Source organism: Cryptomeria japonica, chromosome 10 (genome assembly GCF_030272615.1).
Source record: "Cryptomeria japonica chromosome 10, Sugi_1.0, whole genome shotgun sequence".
NCBI classification, from domain to species: domain Eukaryota; kingdom Viridiplantae; phylum Streptophyta; class Pinopsida; order Cupressales; family Cupressaceae; genus Cryptomeria; species Cryptomeria japonica.
Window position 1 is genome coordinate 702,785,576 of NC_081414.1, and position 23,581 is coordinate 702,809,156.

The window sequence follows — 23,581 nt, forward strand, 5'->3', positions numbered from 1 at the left end:
ATATATTCTATATATTTATCCACGTTCTTTCAATAGATTATTTATTATTAGTCGATAGGCTATTTAACGTGGGCATAGCCCATTGGGATTGTCTCATGCTTTGTCGGAATAGTTTTGGATCTGGTTGGCAAAATTTGATATCCTTAGAATCATGCTCTGTCGTGAAAGTTTTAAATCTGTCATGGAAATTGGATCACAGATATTAGTTTTTTTGTCAGCGATGTCAAATTGCGCACTCAATGAAGTAGCGTGGAACTCTGTAGAATCGCCACACACCTATTTACGTGGCGATTTTTTAATTTCACCGTGGCGATATATGAAAAAATCAGATCCTAATCTCTGCCACCTCACATCAATGGTAAAATCGAACCCTAATGTTTGTCGCTCACCGCTCTTCTGTTGTTCATATATGCTGCCTGAAAAAAGATGGGAAACAAAAAGATGAAGATCACAATACATGTTGCCCTAGATTATTATTGCAGGTGAGTTATTTCAAAAATCGAGATAAGTATGGCTTCTGTTAAATTTGATTGCAAGTCTTTAAAATTTGATCCTGAGACCCATATCTTCATTGAACTGTGAATACAGGCTTCCTTTAAAATAACGGGTTCTACGGATCAAGGAAGCACTCTAGAATCCTGGTATACTACATTGCAATCCAAGTACACTGCAATTTTTGATGGTTTAGGTTTCCTTATCTGTGTCGCATCTTATTAATATATATCATTACAAAAATAAATCAATTTGAAATATGATTTTATCATAAATTTGTTACAAAAGAAAGTGGTAGCACTCCAGTATTTCCAAATCTCTCTGTAGCGTGTGATAGCATAATCATTGTTTTAGTATTATTTTCTGTTTAGTTTTATTTGCATCATTATTAGTTCAGGCTACCAATTCATTGGACTATAAGTATATAGTTTGTTCAAAGTAAACCGTCACACAATTAATGTATTTTTCTGAGTGTTGTTTATATGAAGCTCTGAAAGTATCTCTACTATGCAAGTATTTAGTCATTCATTTTCATAACTGAATAGAATGTACTACTTCATCGTTATTGTTGTTCAGGTTGATTACAAGATTTGTGTGGCTTGTATCGAAAATGAAGGCATTGCATGATGAATATGAATGTTTTCATGCATTTCCTCTCGAGCATTTGGTGTAAGAGTGATAAACTGGCATTAAACCTTTCTTTGTGCTTCTTTTATTTTCACAAAAAAAGATAACTCATTTTTTCTTGATGATATCAATTCAGACTGCCAATTAGTCCATCTAATAGGAAAGTGATATAGTGCAAGGATAAATTGATTGTATCCATCGTGTACAAATTCCATTTTTTTTTTCTTATGTTCATTTGATGATGCCTGGACGATGCTTACACAGATGGTATAGCTCATTATGGAAAATAATACCATCAATTCACAATTTTTCTTCAAATTTTGTAAGGTTGCAGAAAAGGGTTTGTTAGTATTAAAGACATTTCAATGATGATTATGTATTAGTTTAAAAAGGTTTCAATCTTTAGGTTTTTCAAATATTTATAGTAAGTCCATGATAAAATGGATCGAAAAATGTTTTACAAGATTTATTAATGAGGATGCAGACCATGTGGCAAATAAACACACAGATTAGGCCAAGTGGCAAATGAAACCATTGATTGTGGCAATTCATATGTAATCTTGGAATGTGTTCTTTCCTTCTAGAAATTCAAATTCTAAAATATATACCTTAGCCTAGCCACTTATTTATGTGAAATAAAACCTTAGTAAAAAAGCTCCCAATGTTTCAAAATGCTTAAAAAACGTTTTCAATGTACACCGATGATTGTAAAGATGTTTTTCCTTGCTGAAATGTAGGCAAATCTACGATTTCCATGCTGAGGGTTATGAGGATTAACACTCTTTGCTTTGCCAGAGCATAATTATAATATCTGTATGCTAATATTTTATAATGTAAGATGTGAATCATTATTTTCTTTGAGTTAAGTATATTAATTTTAATTTTTTTTGCCTTTGGGGGTGAATGTCTTTGCTGGTCTACATATGGTTCAATTGAAGATAACTTGTAATGGTGTATATGCAAACATATGAATCGCTATAATTTTGATTCTTTCTTATATGAATTGGACCCTACTTGTCATAATTTTGATTCTCTTGTAAATGAGTTGGACCCTACTGTCCACATAGTTTGGAGACCAATTACCTTGTGGTCCCAAAACAATAGCCCCAAAACTAAACTTTATAACAATGGAAATTCTGTAAAATTGAACTTTATGACAATGAAAATTCTATGAAATTGAATGAAGAAGAATAAAAATACTATCTCTAAAGTAATAATGCATCTATTTTTTATTTATGTAATGAACTCTTGTACACAATAGAAATTGTATTTGGAACTTTTATACACAATAGAAATTGTATTTGGTGTAGTTTCCTCTGACACTATTGCACTCAACTCCTCACCTAATCTATTTTGTAATAATGAATTTAATTTTTAAATATTTAATTAAATTTACATTCATCCATATTCAAAATTCTAAAATTTTCATCATACATTACTATAGGCTAAACATTGCACCTCCATTTGATGCAAAGGCTAGTTAGATATATATAAAATACACATAAGTTGTTTGACTAGTTCAAATAAATTAAAACCATTTAAATATATGAGCTAAAAACTTGAGTACATTTCACGTCAAAAAGCTTCGAAGAAACGTGTATACAGCCAATCAGAGTGCAGAGTCACAAAACAGCCAATGGAACACAAACACGTGTCACTCGCGAACGGAATTTAAATACGATTGCGAACCTCAATCTAAAAGCCAAACAGAAAATTTCTTCAATTTTTTTGTTATCAATAGTGACTCGGAAGTTCAAATTTCTGTCAATAGACAAAATTTGAAGAAAAATGGAGAAGGAAATGAGCGGATTTCAGCGCGTGTTATGGTTGCTGTTGTGTGTCGGCGGAATTTTTAGCGCTTACATCTACCAAGGCTTTTTACAGGAGACATTGTAAGTCAAACCCATTTTAAAAAAAAGCTTGAGATAACGCAACGTTCAATCTTTTAAATCTGTTCATTTATGCAGCTTCTAACCTTTTTGACATATACCATAATTTATGTTTTTCGAAGAGCTCGCAATTGTATGAGATTGTTTGAATTTAGTCTCTGGAGTGGTTAATAGGATGAATTTTAATTTCTTAGACTGTTCTGTCAAATTCATCCCAGATTAGGCTGTGGTATCTTATCCATTTTATTTGATCAAGGAGCAACTCATCCCATTGGGTAGAATTTGAAGAATCTAGGAATTCTTTGTGGGATTTGGAACTTCTATGCAATCAAATATTCGAATTGCTCAGTTTCCTGACTTGAGGCCTGTGATGTTCTATGATCTTGTGCCACATTGTTTATTGATGCGTCAGGAGTTTTGGGGCCTGATATTGTCTTCCAGGTTTTAATTTAAATAGCTTTCTGCCGCTTGATTTTCCTGGATTTCTTTCAGCAGCTTCATCAAAGAAAGGAATTGTGCCTATGCACTCTCTTCCTGTGTTATAATTTTAAGCTAGTTTAATGCAAACCCTTTTGCCAGCTATACGACCATGAGATTTCTGGGATTTCACTATATCCAGGATTAGGCTTAATTTAGCCTCGGACTAGGTGTAATTTCAGATTATTGCCATCACAACTGGTGTGTATCCTCTGCTTGATAGTCACCACTCAATTGAGCTCGGAACTCATTTGTGCCAACAAATATGGGTTAGATAGTTAGCGTTTGAGTCCTGATTCTGACAATGTCAATCAATATCAACTTTGATTGTTAAATCATTGTCTTGTCCTAGAGGGGATTCGTCATGGAATAAAAAATAGCTTTTTAGTTATTACCGATATTGTATTGATTTTCTGATTTTTTTTTGCCAAATATTATTATATTTGTCAAGTGCAAGACTGCAAGCCATACCTTTTCTTTTCATTTTCTTTGAATTGTTGTTGAGTATGAGTCATGTGATTCTGATTTCAGAGAATGAGATAAGTCTACCAAGGGGAAGTTTACCGGTCTAATACTACTTACTGGGCGCTTCAGGCTTACAAACTCCATCCTAATTGATATGTAAGAATTTATTATTCTTTAGGGTTAGGTTCATACCTGAAGGGTTTCGCTCAAATGCACCTAGATGCTGTAGCAATGCCACAAACTCTGACATGAGATTGAATGTTTCTTATTTTTCTTAAAGTCCCTTCTTATCTGCCTTATGTTCTGTTTTATAGACCTAGCTTCCAGTGATCCTCAATCATGGGAAGTTAGTCCTCAAACAGCGGCAATTAACTAACAATTAATTTCCTCAAGCTTTGACACGTAACGACACTCACTTAAAGTTGATGCAAGAGCATCCAGGTCCACGTTTGATCCTGGTAAGCCAAAGACTGACAATTTTATTTTGGTTTTTGTTCTAATTTCGTGTTTTTCAGGTTGTTACTTGTCTTTTCGCAAATTATTTCAGGTCTTATGTCTTGAGTCTCAATGATGTCAGGACCTCTATCTGCTATTATGTCAAGCTCCCTTCAACAAATATCACACTGTATTAGTTCCACTTAGGCAAGGATAGCACACCTACCATTCTGGACTCTTCAACAAATATTGCACCGTATTAGTTCCACTTAGGCAAGGATAACACTCCTACCATTCCATCAGAATCACCAAAATGAAAATTGTTTGCAGTTTACCTGTGTGTTGCATCTCCATTCATCAATTTGATGGTTGCTTCATAGTTTCAGACATTCATTCCATAATAATAACAATACTTCATGCACTTTATTATCTGATGGGTTATGTATCCACAACAATTTAGGCATTTTGTTTTGTGGTCAAACTGATTGCCTAGGAAACTTGATGAAGGATTTGGCTGTTCCTTTTATGAGGTTATGGAGTTTATTTGTCTGCAACGATAGTTGTTTAGGCTAGGTGGCAGTCATACTATTCCTTTGGCAGTTTCAAACTTTAAAAGCTAATTTGTGCTTCCTGCAATAACAGTCCCTTGCTGATGGCAGTTATGTTTTGATTGCTGACATTTGTTCATCCTTTTGCTGGGTCACAGTCTTTCTCACAGGCTATTACACTTTATTTCCTAGCCTTGCTGCATCTATTAGAAATTGAATGCTGCAGTTAAAGACCTTAATATTCCTGCATGCTGGTCTCCTAGAGGAGATCATCAGTAATATTTTTTCTGCAATCTTGATAGGATTATCTATTTTAAGCCATGAAACATGACTGATTGATAGCATACTATTCTAAGCCTGTTTTCAGGCTGTCTGGGACCTTTCCATATTTGAAACTGATTTTCCCATAAAAGAAACACTTAAGTATGGGTAAAGTAGCTTGAAGTGAATGGAAAAATAATGAAAAATCTTATGCCTTAGTTGAGGACTGAGAGATTAGAGGACATAAAAGGACATAGTATTCGTAAGGCTGTTGTAAGGGCCTATTGCCATGTAATGTGAGATTAAGAAGATTGCAACCCATGGCTTCATTAAGGCCGGTTGATTGTTTGAGGTCAAGAAGAAGATGCAAATCCCTGTTGCTAGACTGCAATCATATGAGGCAAGAACATTTTCTGAGATTTAATCAATAGAGAAAATTGTTTTCTTTTATTGTTTCTGAATGTGTGTTTTATCCCATGGCTGTGAGTGTGTGCATTTTGGCTACTGGGATTAGCTACATTTTATCGGGTGCCTGATCTCCAACTGCATCAAAAACTGTAAATTTACAATCATATTCAATTATTCCTAAATTGGTGGCAGCTAACTATTTCGTCCATCTCTCCATTAGTGGAGTTAACTAAATAGGCACTGAAGACTGAGCCACTGCTTCACTAGTAAACACAAATATTTAGCTGCTTCTCAACTAGAGGACAAAAGACTGAGACACCTTATTCTTAAAATGCAACATACATTTCTAACTAAAAACTGAAAGTCTACCAGCTTTCTAGTTGCTAATTTTATGTTGACATTCCATTCAATAAATAGTTGTGGATTGAAAAAGTGGACATGATGAATTCTCCTTCATAAATTTGCTTGTCCTTGAGCAAACAAAGCTACATGATCTATGATGTTGATCAATTCCCAAGCAGCATCCTACAACACTCTGCGCTGTGCCTCTTGGTGTTACCTCATTTTTAGCCCAACTAAATTTATTCTTGGTCGCATTGGTTTTTCCTTTCAGTGAATCAATGAATTCAACATGGTTGCCCAAGACACTCAATCAGAATTCATCAAGTGGATAAGTTAAAGTTGGGGTTTTAAATTCTTCATCTTGTATGGGTGCCCATTCAATTAGAGAAGTAAATTTCCCTTTTCCAGCAAGCTTTCCTTTCTGAGCTGCTACTGCTGCTCTTTGTTCTACCAAGCACCTGGCAGTAGAAAATGGAATGGCCCAATCTATTCCATCATTATCACTTCAATATTAGGCTAAGGCCTTTGTTGAGAAGCTGAAGATTGTTTATCTTCAGACTCAAAAAGGAAGCAACATGTGTAACCCACCTTCGTTCTATGGCACAAAACCTATTATTTTAGTTCTAAATCTGGTTTAGGAGAGTAGCATCTACTTCCATTACATTTTTCTCTGCAACTCCATCATTATGATTATGTCTTTGTTTTTGTTGGGTGTTTTGTTGACCATCTTCACCAACTTCATCTGATGGTTCAGCAATATGAATAGTTCCATCACCAATATGGTTTATGCATTTGAAGGAATTTCTTTATCCCTGCAATATCCATCTAAATGAAATCTCATCTCTTCATTGCTGTAAGGTCTACCCTTGGCATTCATCAAATCCTTCTTATCAGATTCATCATCTGAAGAATTCGCTTTTTTCTCAAACTCATCCTTTTCCTCAAAGTAGTTGAAATATCTCTACAAGAAGTACTTTTGACTGATTGCAATGAGGTATTTGAGGTTGCTGCTAAATACGAGGATTCCCTTTGTGCATCATTACATAGAGGCACGGGTTCATGGATTGGTCCAGGCATCTGCCTACTCTGAGTGAGGAGATTGATGAGCTGTTGCTGCCCATCCTTAAAGGATCTTGTCATGTTGATGAATTCTAATTCTTTATCCTTGTGTCATGACTCACTTATGCGATTTCCCTGGGTGTTGTATTACTGATACCTGATTTTATTTCATTTTAACCTTTTTCACAGGATGGAAAGATGACAGATTTGATACCATTGTAATAATCCCTATTTAATGCACAAATAACAAACACAAAATATTCATATAAAAGTATTTATATATCTTTTTATAATTTTTGGCTAACAACATACATTCAAAGGGATTTTTACTCTAATACAACTTATTTGCACTTCTAGCTGACAAACTCTATATTAACTAATACGTATTGCGTGTAAGGGTTTCTGTTGCCAAGATGATAATTTCGTGCTTGATTTATCTCCAATGTGCCCAACTTCGCACAACTTTTGTAGCAATTCCATAAACACTAAAAGGAGAGTTGAATGTTAGTTAATTTTCCAAAAGTCCCTTTTCCTTTGCCTTCTACTTTATTCTTGTTGTCACCAAAATTGCACCCGTGATGCTTAAGCTGAAAGCTCAGCAATCTTGTGAAACATGGGATGATTTCTAGGCTGTGGGTTGCCTATGGTGGCAATCAACCTCCAGAGTGAGCTGCTTTCTTTGATGAACCTCCTGCAAATGACTTTCAGATGGGAAAAGGGAGGATAGGAAGAAATGCTTGAATTGGAACCTATCTTAAGAGGTGATGCACCAAAAGTTCTATCTGAGATCTGCAACTTGCTTATCTCACAAAACCTTCAACAAATAGCCTTGAAACTCTCACAACTCAACTAAATATGTGATGCATAAGTATTTCCTAAAAAGGGCTGAATCTAATGCTTGCTTGAAGGAAAACAACAAGTTTTCACAACTACAAGCTATCAAAACCAACTAACACAATTTAGAACCTGCACCTAATATGTATCTTTTTATATCAAATTCTGATTGAATGAGACAAATTAGAGGATTTTGAACATAAATCAAAGGAACTCATCAAACTTAGAAGCTGCTATTTTATTGAAAAATAAAGGAGTTGTTGCTGTTACAAACTCATAAAATGAGCTACAATACTTCATGCCTTGCTGAAAGCAAAAAGGGCAGAGAGAAAGGAACTAGAGAAGATAGACAGAAAGAGAAGAATATATAGAGAAGAAGAGCCTATTTTGACTGAAAGATAGCATCAAAGTTGAAATCCACCTCTTCATCTTTTAACTCAACTCTAACTGGCTGCTTCCATCTTGATTTTATCTCCAATCTGCATGAATGTTGCTTGGGGTTGAAATTGAAGAAGACGCATGCAAAAAGATGCTTTAAACTGTCTTGAACTGACTCATAACTGCTTAAGAAGCTGAGTTACCAGGTTCTCCTCTGGACCCCCCTGGTTTGGGTTCTTCTCTAGACTCCCCTGGTTTGGGTTCTCCTCTAGACCCCCCTGGTTTGTGTTCTGGTTCGTGGTTTTGGGCCTGTTTCGACTGGGTTTCTTAAAACCTAGAGGTGGTTCGTTCTGGGTCAAACCCGGGCGAACCAAAGAGAACCACAGAGAACCCAAAGTGAACTCGGGCATCTAGGTGGCCCAAAAAGTGATTTCTTATGCCAAATTTAATTTTTTTTTTTCAATTCTGTCTAGGTAGTTCGTCCTCTTTTTGCTGTTTGTACAAAATTTTCCATCAGTCATGAGTATCTACGCATGGCACACATGCTATAATTCCTCAACTTTCACCAATGGCAGCACCTATTCCACAAACTTAAACCTAGTTATGAACGATCTGTATCTTAATGCACCTAAAAATTTAGGGTTTAGCACTTCTTCCCATGGCCAATCTCCCAGTAAGGTCTACGGTCTACTCCAATTCACTGGAACTATATCAGCAGATAGATGCTTAAAATGTACAGTGGAAGCAAATAAAATCCTTCACGACCTTTGCCCCAACGACATAGGTGGGAAAATATGGCTGGATGACTATTTCATGCACTATCACAATTCTAATTTCATTTCAAGACTAGATGCTAAAAGAATTCTCTTGGTGAACACGATGGATATTACTAAAAGTAGAGATGCTTTTGAGAACACAACCAGTAGCCTTCTGTCAAATCTGTTTGAGAAAGCTTACATCTCTGCAAATAAGCATTTCGCTGCTGGAACAACTAAATATAATGATAGTGGAACATTATATGGTTTAGTTCAGTGTTGGAGAGATATATCAGTACAAGATTGCTAAACATGTTTGGCTAGAGCAAGAGCAAATCTGAGCAATTGTTGTTCTACAAAACAAGGAGCCCAGTTTCTGAGCGCGAGCTGCAGGGCAAGATATGAGATATACCCAATTGAAACCTACTATTAAGATAGGGATACTTGAATATTTTGTCATTTTGATATTAAACTTGATGTATATGATGCTATTATTGTATGATCATGATGCTATGATTACAAGTTTATGTTTGTTTTGTTGTTTATATGATGCTACGTGACATGCTAATCTTAATTCATGCTTATAGGCTGCACAAATATATATATATAAAATTTACATGTTTTTGTACTAATGAACCCAAACGAACCCAAAGCCCTTTTCAAAATTTTGCAGTACTGGCGTACCGGTTCTTCGAACCCGAACCGGCAATCTAGTTAAGAAGTTGTCTCAAGTCATGTGCCAACCCTGTGGGGTCTCTAACTGGTGTCTAACTGCTGGATGTGTTCTATAATTCCCTCTTTTCAGGCCTTGAACTAGTGTAAACTTAGAGTTCCACCTCTTGCCTTGTCAAGTGGCCTTGAGTGACTTTTGATCTAACCCTTTGAACTATTTGACTGTTTCAAGCATAGGAGACTTCTATGGTGATCAAAATGGTCGCATGTGTCTCTGCTAATCGTTCATATAACAGTGCTCTGCCTTTATACTCTCATGGTCTTTGAACTGTCAAAATTGTTTGCTGTAGTGTAACATCATACCTTCTTTGCTAACCTTTCATTCCTTCATAGGTCTATGACTTGGCCTTTTTTGCTGCTCTGTTCGAAGGCTTTGTGGTTTTGAATGGTGATGAGGTTACTGATCTTTGCAACAAGCTCCTTATACATTTTGTTATTTCCAATATTGTTACATGACAGACCTGCTATTTAAGAAAGAAACCCTTCCAACTTGTATGGACTGTATCTTCTCTAGCCCTCTTTGTGGTCTACTCTTTGAATTATAAATGTTCACTGTCTTGTGATTTTGATAGTCAGGAATGACTGCTGCAAATAATCTTTTGGCCTTGTATCATGCCCTGAGTTTGGAGGTTGTGCATTCCTTCAAGGTTAGACTATTAAGAGTGTACAGACTTGACAGTGGCTGCCATCTCTTTTCTAATGGTGATGCTTAGACTGTCTTTATTTGTTGAAAGCTATCATCTTCAAATGTATTTCCTTAGGTACAAGGGCTGTCTCATTGGCATCTTTTACCCTTTGATTGACGGCTTTATGGCTACTATTATGATGTACTCATTCTTGAAAGAGCTTTGAGAACCTTCTTACTACTCTGTCTTGCCAAACTAAAGGCTGCTCCATAGTCATGTTCACCTTCTCTTTTACTAGATGTTGCCCTTTATACCATGGCCTTTATGATCTCTTTGTAAAGGACTTTAGGGGTACTGTCCTTTGATCTAAGGGCTGTCTTTTGCTTGAGAGACTCCATTGATGGAAGACTGTTTATTTGCACTGTCTTCAATGGCTGCAAATGTTCCTTGTTTCCTATAACAGTGATTCTTCATTTTATGGGACTGTACTTTTCTTAATTTTGTCACTCTTCAAGGTTCCCTTGACTGTATGGATTAATTTGGTCTGCATATTGCTCTCAATGTCTATAGTCTATAAGCCTTCATTATTGTTCCTTGAAAACCTATGTGCCAAGTATGCTGATTGACTGTCATGGATTTTTAGCATTGTTCTAAACTGATCAACTTTCCTGAGATTGAGCTTGTGACTGCTTGCTCATTGTCACATATTGATCTTTAGTGTTCTCATGAAGTCAAATCATGAAACATGTTTCAGAGACCTATTTGCTGATCATGGCAATTACAAGACTGTTGATTTCTGCTAAAAATGTTTTATGACTGCTAAGTTCCCTGGAAGTCCCTTAGGTCTGAAATGTGCTTCTAATTTTTCTATTATTGTCTTCTCTTTGTCACAGCTATCTTGACGTTACTGTGAATGTCTGACCCCTGTCATGGGCTGTGGATTCCTCTATATCTCTGTAACTGTATTTGGATGCTTTGACTGTCCTTTTTCTGTTCTTTCCAGCCTTTTTTAGGACAGTTATCCCTATATGCACTCAAAACAAAGGAAAGATTGTGTTATCATGTGGTATCTCACATATCATTTTCAATGATTGCTCTTCTCTTCGTAACAGTGATCAAGATGGTTGCCCTTGAGACATATTTGTAACAGTGATGCTCTGTGTCTGCATTATGAACTATCTTTTGGTGATTCAAGAGCTGCATCTTAATACCCATGATTTGCCTCAAAGCTGCTCCTCTGTCATCTCATGGTTATGAGGACTGCTCCTTTAGGACTGCCTGTGATTCTATCTTCTTGATCTTTGGTTTTAGGTACTTGACCTATAGAGAGTTTTGCGCTAATACTCAATCACTGTCCTTTGCTGTTCTATCACCATTTGAAAGGTGACTGTGATCTCTTGTATAAGGCTCTGTCTCTGTCAAGGAAGGCTATGATCATGGGCAGTGGCTTCTTATGTGTGCACTATCCTTCATGACAGTAATATGGATGTATATGCACAAAGTTGCTCCATCATTGTGATCTACACCCATTGGACTGCCAAAAGGACTTATATTCTTTGTAAATGCTTCTTGGTCTTTTTTTGAAATTGATCTCAAATGAACTGCTCCATCACAGTTATAACCCTTTTTTTATGAGATTTTTCTCTGCTCTCTGGGCTGCAAGCATAAAGTAATTGCACTATCTTTCCTTTTTGCTGCACTAAAGTCAAGCCCTGCTTCCATTTTAAGGGCTATCATAAGGATCTTGGATCTTTTGGACTGCTGTAGCTTGATCTGATACCTTCTTTTGCTATAGCAAAACACAATCTCTGTGTTTACTGCCATTCATCTTGAAGTCTGAAACATTCTCTAAAAATTCTTTGTAATGTTGGTTTGTTCAAAGTGTTTTGGGTCTGCTATATGTAGAAGTCTGCAACAAGGTCAAAACACTGCTCATTGTGGCTTTTATCTGTCCTTATGCTCTGTGTGCTTTCTTTTTAACTGTTTTCACAGGCTTGACTCCTTTGACCATTACCCTTTCCCCTGAGTAAACCTAAGTCTTTGTTCTGTGTATTCATGGAATCCCTGCCAATACCTTATACTAGCTTGTTCTATGACTGTTTTGACTTGAAGAAGATTGTAGCAAGATTAATCTTTTTTAATCTTCAAAGATGTTAATGCCCTTGTGGTGTGCTTAGATAGACCTTGCATTTCACTGTGAGTCTCTAATAGTGTCTTTGGCTCTTTGTTTACTGTTGCAGCACTAATACTGCTCTTTGTATCTCATTTCTTTACCATTGAAACATTGATCTTTCTATTATGGATACACACGGTTTGAAGAGCTTTCTACTGATTTTGCATTCTTTATACTATGATTGCATGATAAAGATAAAACCAAAGAACTCTTAAGAATGACTTGCTTTCTTCTATCATGGAAAAGGGATAAGGTATTCTAAAACGAGATCTTACAGATCTGGCCCATGAGATGCATGCATGAATCTGTTACATGATATATCTATAATGATCTTCATGTCTTGCTTGAATCTTAAACACGCCTTCTCCTTCATCATGGGTGAATATCTCATATTGAAATGAAACTCTTGAATGCTGCAGATGCATTGAATAAACCCTCTCCTTTTGCCTTTAAACTACAATATACACAGAGCATGCCTGAAACTGCTCTATGACTCTGTCAAACTCAGAACTCTACCGTTTACATGCTGTTTCTTTTTGGTGAACACGAGTATAAGAGGCGTTGCATTCAGGTTTAACTCCATTTTCCACGATGAAAGCCCTAAAACTGCGTGGAATCCTGGGTGAACTTTGAGTTTGAAACCTATTTTCTCCCTCCTTATGCCAAAAGAAAAATTTCACTTAATTCCTTACATGAAATAAGGCTTTTGAGAGCTTATTTCTCCTTGCAAACAAATAAAACATTATAAATGCTTTATTTATTTTAACAATATAACTTTAAAGAAAATTGGGAGTGACTTTTAATCATCTATTCACTTTGGCAGCATAGGACAAATGAAATGGGAACGACCCTTTCTCTCCCTTGTTAATGGCTTATGACTTTATGATAAGCCTAAGGGCCTATGCTAAGCCATTTTTTGACTAAAAGGCAAAAAATAGATAGCAATTCTATAGATGCAACTCCTAGTGATCTTCAATCATGGCTAATTGACAATTAGTTTCCTCAAGCATGTTCAGCTAACTGAAGAACACTCCCTCAAAACTGTTAATCCACAATCATATGAAATCGCTCATAAATTGTTGGCAGTTAACTGATCAATCCACCTCTCAATCAATGGAGTTCAGTATTCACTGATAGGCACTGGAGACTCGGCCATTGCATAATTTGAAGACACAAACGCTAAGTGGCTTCTCAATTGGAGGACACTAGACTCAGCTGTCTTATTTTTTAAATGCCACATACATGTCTAACTAAAAACTGAAATTCTACCAGCTTATCTAATTGCTAATCCTAGGCTGACAGTCCATAGAATAATTAACTGCGGATTGAAAAAGGGGACTTGGCAATGCTCAAGTGACCTTCTATCCAGAAGGGAAGTATGAATTTTGAACCTGTTCCCTGATTAGTTCTATGGGTTTTGTGGCTTCTTAGGGCGTGAAAATGAAGACTAGTAAATTTAAGATTTTATATTAGAACTTCTATTACTTGATGAATTTAATCAAGCACTAATTTTTTAGTCTTTAGAAAGTTCAGTAAATCTTAGTTTTTTTCGTTTCAACAGGTCGACTAAGCGTTTTGGTCCTGATGGGAAAAGATTTGAGCACCTAGCATTTTTGAACTTTGCACAGAATATTGTCTGCTTAATTTGGTCGTATATAAGTAAGTTTTGCATTCTGCATGAATTATGTAAACTTCCTTTTCAAATTTAGCTTGTAAATTATTTATTTAGGCTTGTGTTACATGAATCAAAGTTAGGGATATTAGAGATATTGATTAAGGAAAGCACTAATAAGATTTTTTTTATTTTTTGGATCTATTTCCTTGTGAACAGTGATAATTCTTTGGTCCACAAAAAACAGTGGCACAGCTCCATTGTTGAAATATTGGAGCCCCTGTATCTCTAACACTATTGGACCTGCATTGGGTCTTCAAGCATTGAAGTACATCAGCTACCCTGCCCAGGTATGTGAGAGTTCTTGAAGTACATTATCTATCATTTGTGTCATGCTATAAATGAAGTCTTATGCATCTTCCTGTGAAAGCTAGTTTTAATTTTGATATTTCATGTTTCTGTGCTGGATACATTATCAGGGAGTAGCTTGAAGCTACACAGGAAGATCTAGAAGGCTTACTATTATACACCATGAACAATCTAACCTCAATGCAAAATGAGAGTTAATTTAGTTTTACCTGAAGAACTTGTCCTTTTAGTTGGATATCAATTAAATTTATTTTCATTCATGATTTCAATATCAAATATCTTTTACTTGGGACCACTTACAGTAATCGTTTGTTTTTGACATTTGTGTTTAACTTGTCACATTTAAAATGTTAAAAAGTAGAGTTCTCCCAGTTTATTCTAAGCTGTCTACTGAAGCTCCATGTCTTCTCAATGTTTCATTTTCTTGTGTTTCTCTATGAATTGAAGAGTTAGCAGTGTCTGCCTTGTGTGTAACACCGATTTAGTATTTGCCATTATACTTTTTGGACAAACATCACGGATAAATTAATGACAAGTCCTATGGTCACAATCCTGTGGTAAGGTGATCGATTAGCCACTGGTTGGCATTGTTTTATGTGGCTAACCACTTATTTAAGTGGCTGTTAGCAATCCCTAGCTTAGAAGTTGAAACCTGTGTTTGTAATCTCTCTCTTATGGGCATTATAAGGAGTAGCCATAATTTGTGGTTTGGATGATCCATAGAGGAATAGGAAATCTGCACAAAAAGTGAAATTAGAGGAATCAAGATAAGCATATTGCATAAAAGAAGCTTTGGACAATGGATATCGATGGACCTTCTGAGGTAATCTTGTAATATCCTTTATCAACCAATATCTAAAACTCCACTGTAGGGCAGGAAAAGTGGTTTAAGTAATAGATAAATTTGCCCTAGATTATGCCAAAATATCAATATATACGGAAGTTGCATTTTTCAGTTGTATTAAGTCTTGGAGAGGAGGGCAGTGTGATTCAGGGTGCAAAGATATCTCCCACTCTAATTACTCCCACCCTTATTACTATCAATCTCATATGTGCCAAATATTCATTTAGCTTCTTTAGTAAAATATAGTCATATAAAATGAAGATAGAAATTCTTTTAGACAAAGGTCTCCAAGAAAAGTATAAGCTCAAGAATAATACATGGGTTAATGAAATGTTCAAATGATCAAACAAAAACTACAGTTTGAAACTTTCAAGTTTTTTTAAAAAGAGGTATTGTTTGTTGAAAATTTGAAATAACTACCTGTTGTGACCATTTCACACATCGCCCCATCGCAAATGGGGACCCCCTCTTTTTGCTTGTCTTTCACTCGCTTTTGCTTTCGTTTTTAGGGTTTTGTTAGTTAGTTGGTCGTCTGGATTTAGGGTCAAGCCTTAGGGTTTTAATTTTGTCTTTTCAGGCCAAAACCCAGTCGTTTTTGAGAGCTTTTGAGCTTCCTTTTCTAGGATGCAAATTTTGAATGCAATGAATTCGCCAAATTGGTCTAATTTTCAATTGGAATGTTAATGCAGAGCTTAAATTTGTCTAAGTCTTGACAGTGAAATGTGAATTTTTGTCTGATTGAATATTTTGACCAAATTTTGACTTTTTTTGATTTTGATCCTGGGCATTGGAATTGATTTGTTTTCGCCTCGTGAAGTGTTAGAATGTGAAAAATCATGTTATTTTGGCCTGTAGGAGCAAAATCGCTCCTGTCCCTCAGTGAAGGACGGGAGCTCATTTTCAAATATCTCATCATCCCTGCAGAGTCCAGACAAATTTCAAGTTGGAAGTGATGGAGAACGGCGATATCTTTCCATTGAATATAAATTGAAGATTTTCATGAGCACAGAAATGCCTCCAGGAGGAAAATCGCTCCTGTCCCTCAGTGAAGGACCGGAGCTACAAATTCAATTTCGCCTTGTCCTTGCAAGATTTTGATGACTTAATGATTTGAGGACGTCCAAAGGAAGATGCTTTGCCAAATGAATATAATTTGAGATGCAGAAACGAAGGAGAATGACCTATATTGACCAAATCGCTCCTGTCCCTCTCCAAGGGACCAGGGCGAGGTACCTTGTAGCTCTCGTCCCTCTCCCAGGGACCAGAGCGATCTCCTTCATTATGCAAAATCCAGACAAAGGTCAAGGCAAGTTTACGTTCAAAAACAAGGGAAAACATGAGATAAATGCGTTGAATATAAATTGAAGATTTTTGGGACGTCCATAACAGTGTTAAATGCCTAGTTCGCTCCTGTCCCTCAGGAAGGGACCAGAGCGATTTTTGATATAATTGATTTTCTTGCAAAGTTACAAACAATGTCAAGGCATGGACGAATGGAGTGAAGAAAGACAAGTCCGTTGAATATAAACTTGGAACCTGGCAAAGTGAGGTAAAGGCTACAAAAGGAAAATCGCTCCTGTCCCTCTCCAAGGGACCAGGGCGATACAATGGTAATATTACTTCCTATGCAAGTTCAAGGTCGATCCAAGTCAAGACAAGGTGGCGAGGGACACTTCAAGACCTTTTTAGCAAGCACAAACATTCAAGGGTCGTCGCAATGATGAAATTCGCACCCTATGGCCTAGATCGCTCCTGTCCCTCAGGAAGGGACCAGGACGATGTTGAATGCATTAGTCATTTCATGCAAAATTTACGTAAGGACAAGATGTTGCAATGTTCTAGAGGGTCCATGGTATGATAAAAAGATGATATACAAGGGTTTTGAACGTAAAATGATCATCATTTTGAGCATGGAGACTATATCGCTCCTGTCCCTCTCCAAGGGACCAGGGCGATTTGCTTTGGATTCCTCGTTTTGCTTCAAGTTCAAGCTAAGTCAAGACGTCATAAGATAGCATATGGTCCAAGGCATCGTTTGAAGATAATTCGCAAGAGTGTTGAACGTCCAAACATTGCCAATCAAGGTAAAAGCTCACATCGCTCCTGTCCTTTGGACAAGGACCAAGGCGATACTATCAAAAACACTCACGTTCCTTCAAGATCAAAGCGAAGCGAGGTTAGGAAGAGTGAAGGACGGCGTCTAGAGGACATTGCAAAGGAGATCAAAGTGTAAAGTTGCCAAGGTCAAGGAAAAGAACGTAGATCGCTCCTGTCCCTCTCCAAGGGACAAGGGCGATGGTCCCTTTAATACGTCCAAACACATAATGAAGACAAATGGAGTAAGCGCAAAAGGAATGAGCATAGATGTTATTCGCTAACAATGAAAGATCGAGGAGCAAAGATGCATATTGAACGTGGAAATTTGGAGATCGCTCCTGTCCCTCTCCAAGGGACAAAGGCGATGAACACTCAAAAGACATTTAAGTACGCATGCAAGATGATTAAATTCGAAGGACTCATCATGATGATCGATTTTCAAAGCGAAGATGAAGGAGTTGGACGTAAGAAATGCAAAATCAAGATCAAAATCATGGATCGCTCCTGTCCCTCTCCAAGGGACCAGAGCGATGAGGTACGTCCCTTCCTTTTTTCAATTTTGGCGCCAAGTAAGCAATTCGAATTTTCCTCAAATGCTAAATCAATTTAAAATTTGAATATCCATTTTATTTAGCATTTAATAGGGCGTTATCTTTTATTAATTATTTTTTGCCTTTATTTAAAAATCGAAATTCACATTTAAAAAACGCAAGGCATTAATAATTAATTAATTAATTAATAAAAATCGATTTGGAGCGCTCAATTAAGCAAGTCGGCCTTGTTATTTTATTGCAAATTATTTAAAATCATTTTAAAAAATGGTTTTATTAAGCAAGTCGGCCTAAGGGGTGAAAGGATGAGCACGCTATATATGAAGGGTGAGAGATTTCATTTTCACATAATCATTTTTACCTTTCTTCATGCGAATTAAGAAGAGGCGAATATAGTGCGAAGTGTGTTCAAAGGTGGTGCGAATTCAAACCAAGGGTGGCGCTTAGTTATCAAGGGTGGTGCGAATTTGAAGACCACATCAAATGCGAACTTGAGGATACATTAAGGCGAATTTGCTAAAGACTTGGAGGATTTGTTTGAGCGATTTGTCAAGGGCAAATTTGAAGATCATTTAAGACCACGTCTAAGGCGATACTTGAAGATCACGTTCACTCCAGAGGTGGCGAAGTCAATTTTGAGGAGATCATATTGAAGATTATTTTATACCTCAATTTTTGCCTAGGCGAATTTTGTTTTTGCATTCTAGAGTTAGCTCTCTATCGAGGTATGGCGATTTAATTATTATTGCTTTATTCATTCATCGTCGTATTTCAAATTTTGAAATTTTGAATTTTGAATCTCTTAGCTCAATCGTTGTTTTTTTAGGAAATGATAACTCTAGAGACTTATCATGAGGTTTCCTAAAAACTTTGTCTCTCTTATTCACCGTTATTTATTGCAAAATCTATTTCTTATAATGAAATGTTGTGTAGGTATGGCGACCCCAAAGGCGGGAGCATCCACCAGCCGCTCGGCTCTCATGAAAGAAGATCAGAAGACCGAAGAGGTGGAGACCAAGATCGTGTCGAAGTGGAGCAACATTGGAGATACCAACTTGGGGAACTTTAGCACGAAGAAGTTTCGAGAGGTCCCTTACATTGGCAAGCCATCACCTGTCGCCCGGAGAATAATAGAGAGTGGCATCATCAAGGCGGCCGGTTTTCCTCCAGCTATTCAGTGCCACGAGTTGATGATCGAGTGTGCCCGTCACTACAATCCACAGTCCAGGACAATTGTGTCCAATGAGGGAAACACTTTGGCGTACCTTTCAGAGGAAGCCATAAGTGAGGCTTTCCATCTTCCAGAGCACAGGGACATGATATACAAGAGCATTGAAGGAGCCAGATCAGTGTACGATGATGATCCAGATGCTTGCCTAAGCATAATCAACAAGAACTGGCTACTCAAGAGTCGTCCCCGTCTGAGCAAGGTACCGAACACACCGCATCGGATTGATTTCCAGGAAGAGTACAGAGATTTGATTACTATGCTCAACAGAGTTACAGGAGCACCTCATGCCTTCTATTTTGAGAAGTGGATGTTTTACTTCATCCAGGTGATTGTTCAAGGAAAAGGTACGATACATTGGGCTAGAATAATTAGCCATTGCTTAGACGTACAGTTGAGAAGACTCAAGGCTACTAAGTCCTTCCACATGAGTTCATACGTCATCTATGCCTTAATCAGGAGTGTTGAGTACGCGGGACTACCTCACAGAGGAGTGATTGGAAGAGGACCCGGCGAGGTCAGAGCTTGTGAATCCTATACCTACTTGCATCATCCGCCAGGGAAGAACTACAAGTTAGTCAATGATACTTTCACGATGAACATCACAAGGACGTTGCAAGGAGGGATTCACAACAGATTATCTCAGGATGCCCAGGAGTTCATCAAGAGGTACGGTGCTTGGTTCATTCAGTTTCCCAAGTTCACTTACATTAGAGTGCATGGATGTCCTTTACCTCCATACATGTTGCCGAGATATCCGACAGACAGAATTGTGTTACTTGAAGTAACAAGGCAGTTGGCAGCATATGTAAAGGCATTCAGACACAGACATCAGAATGGAGTTCAGGTACCTATTATTTTGGGTAATTCAGTTGAGGTATGTCCTAATGTCTTAGCCATGGATGACGCAGAGAAGGAGTTAGCCTTGTATTCTTTTTCATCTTTTGCTTGGAGGAATAGTTTTGATCCACATGGACATTTAGAGGAGACGGTCGGTAAAAGATTTAGACATGAGCACCAAATTGAAGATTTTGTGATGAACCTCTTAGATGATCTCGAAGTGAAACGAAAGATACATTCTAGATTGCCTTTGGATTTCATCAGGAAATGCAGGATTTACAGAGTGGCCGACCAAGCTCAGGACAATGGCAGGCACATCCAGTCTTCATATGATAGAGAAAGTAAAACAATAAGTTTGAATTGGAATGAGCCCGAGGCCGTGGATTTAGATGATTTGATGGCACCAGTCTTGTCTTGTACTCGCAGATGGGTAGACGTTCAGCATCAGAAGTTGAGAGAACAAGGCATAGCTATGTCTTTTACTTTGGAAGAGAAACTAGCCGAAGGTGGAGCAAGTGTTAGTGAAGGCAATCCTAATCCTAGGAATTCAGGTGAAGGTAACCTTCGATGTGCCAGTGAGGGCAATCTCCATTCGAGAGGTTCGAAGAGAAAGGAAAGATCAGAAAAGAAAGAGCCTTCCAAGAAAAAGTTAGGTGCCAACAAAGATCAAACACCAGGTACTTCTTCCAGACCAGAAGATAGAACAGTTCGAGTAGAAGAGTCCATGGAGTCGATGGTACAGAATGACAGACAGGAGGAAAGACAGGCACAGCATGTTTCGTCAGATGGATCTCTCCAAGACTATGATTTAGATAATGATAATGAAGTAACATCTCCTCCCAGACAAGAAGAAATAGTACATAAAGAAATTCAAGTTCAAGAGACAAGATCGAATATCCCAGATTGGTTGAAGGAAAGATTAACCAAGGTGATCGTAATTGAGGACGAGGACAATGCAATTGACTTAGAGAGCCTTGTTGGACGTTCACATGTGATAACAGAGAAGAAGGAGGCTACAAAGATGTCCAAGATGATTCGAGATGAGACTGGATCTAGAAAACTGCAGATAGCTACACCGGCAGCAGATAAATATGAGGGTGAGATCCTAGCAGAGGATTATGATATACAGACTTTTGAGTTAGGACCATCTACAGCAGAGCAGACTTTAGATGATGCCACCGACACATTTGAGGCATTGAAGGACAAGCTTAGAGAAGAAGTAGAAAAGAATAGAAAGCTTGAGAGAGAGGTCGGTGCATGGAGGACATATTTCAGTCACATCAATGAACCTTTGGGACGTCAGGATCCAGTTAGATCACCAGTGCAGTCATTGCCCCTTCAATCGATCAATGAAGCAGAAAGGTTCAGGAACCTGGTCCAGCGTGCATGTAGTTGGATGGATAGATCTCATACAATGGCTATAGAATTTGTTACAAGGATGTCGAAGATCATTCATCAGGCTATCCAAGTTCTTGAGATAATCCACAGATTGATGGCAACAGTAGCTGCATTTGCCCATACCAAGGACGTTGTTATCCCTGTCTTGAAAGTAATAAGACACACATCCAGAAGAATTTTAACGCAGGAGAGGATCTTAGAAGGTGATTCTCACAGTTTGTTTCAGTGGTCAACCTTACTCCATATAAAGAGTGTTCTCTTCGAGGACATCAGTGTTAGATGTGGTCAAGTTGAGGAGGTGATCAATCCGATCCAGGACAGAGTATTTGAGGTACTTCGTACCATTCTTGGCAGAAGGATCGAGGTCGAGACAGATGTGGATATCCAGGAATTTGAGGATAGAATCAAGATCATCTTTCGCAAGGACGCAGATGTTACAGATGAGCAGTATGATCAGATGTATGCCACCATGCTCCTGATTGATAGAACAAAGGAACTTGAACCTACTTGGGACGCAGCTCTTCTAGATGCATTCGATCAGGTCATCCACTTAGAAGAGAGTATCAAGAATCTTCCCGAGATTCCAATCACAGAAATCGAAGGAATCGTGACAAAATTCATTGCATATGCTAAGAAAGAGAATTGGAAAGGGAATAAGATTCTAGATGAAAGGTTGTTACAGATGACATGACATCTTATTTCTCATTGGTTGATACCTCCTAGATTTTTTGTGCCAAATTTAATATTTGGCTATGTATTTAATATTGTTCAGTAAAAAGGAGGTCATTTGTAACAAACCCTAATTAGGGTTTAGGTGTCATAATCTTGTCCATTGATTTACTTTCAATCTGGACCTTTCATTGTAACTGGGGATGCTATTTATACCCCCATTTTTCATTTCATTAGATAATAGTATAATAGTTAATAGTCGAATAGTTAGATAAGAGTGAAATAGAGAGATTAAAGTTAGAAGTAATTCTTATTTTGTAGCAAGATTGATTCTTGAAGAGAGAAACTCAAGCAATTGTTGTATATGATGACTTGGAAATCAATAAAATATTGAAGTTATGGTGTTTTGTTGCAAATTTCTTAAGTTATCTTCATGGTTGTTGGATGTACTTGAATCACGCTCAATCAAAGTAGTTTGTTAATTTGAAAGACTAAGTGTGAGATTTGATATTTGGTAAGATTCGCAATCCAAACCACTAGCTTCTTGCTGATTGTAGGAACGCCTTGCGTGGTCGATTGGAGAACATTTTGAGTCCTTAACCTTCAAGCATTTTCGTATCTAGGATATGTACCTTCGTAGTAGTGTCCTTGGTCTTTGATGCATTGAACATCATTATTACCTTAGAAGATCGCACTAATTTCAATTGAGTTGTTATCTTATGGCAAAATTGAAGTTGGTTGAGTCTTGCCAAATCTCATTCATGCTAAGTCATTCATAGGGTTAGGCTAGATTAGACCTCTCAAACCCTATCTTTTGCTTTTTTTTTGAAAGTTCCTTTAGTTTAGTAAAATCTTCGAGCCTTTGGAATCCGTAAGACGCCTTGGAGGAAACAGCAAATCACATCATACCACTAAAAAAGCTTGTCCACATGTGGAGACCCCACTAAAAGAACCTTGGAGTCCATCTAACTGATCCTTTTTGCAGATCTTCAGCAGTTAGAGACTATTTTCTCAAGAGAGGATAAGATGCCTAATGGTATTTTATTCTGTGTATGATTGTGTACAAAATACACGTCAACACTACCTTAGTAGCGAGGTTTGAATTTAAAGCATTGTATCATAATGTTGTGAGGTCAGATTATTATATAGTACACGCTGTTTAAAACTTTAGAACAAATATCAAGTTCTTTGTACATGGTTGGATGCACATCTTTTTTCAAGCACTTCTTGCAGCTTCTGTGGGTCCTTCATGACAAATTCTACCTTTATGTTACTTTCACCACAGACTTTGGAAATTTAGGTCAGTCACAATTCTGAAAATTCATTAAGAACAGTTCAGTAAAAGACTAAAACCTAATTCCTTGGTTTGACTGATGCAACATAGATGCTATAGTCATAACATTGACCTAGATCATACACAAGAAGTTTTAATGATTATTGTACCAATGAAGAAAATTATGTGACCAAAGTGT

At 37.3% G+C, this 23,581-nt stretch overlaps 1 protein-coding gene across 2 annotated transcripts in view; it reads left to right on the forward strand.

Annotated features, from left to right (window-relative positions):
* Positions 1 to 352: 352 nt before the first annotated feature.
* The window catches only part of LOC131078194 (UDP-galactose/UDP-glucose transporter 3), a 28,920-nt gene continuing 5,691 nt past the window's right edge, over positions 353 to 23,581 (forward strand). Inside the window, exons 1-4 of one of the 2 annotated variants that reach the window (XM_058015854.1) lie at positions 353 to 482; positions 589 to 641; positions 14,063 to 14,160; positions 14,333 to 14,463. In XM_058015854.1, the coding sequence (XP_057871837.1) occupies positions 375 to 482; positions 589 to 641; positions 14,063 to 14,160; positions 14,333 to 14,463 (390 nt within the window). In that variant the 5' untranslated portion in view covers positions 353 to 374. Of the gene's footprint in view, positions 483 to 588; positions 642 to 2,811; positions 3,012 to 14,062; positions 14,161 to 14,332; positions 14,464 to 23,581 lie in introns of those variants that run through there. The other variant, XM_058015855.1, reaches the window with a different exon arrangement.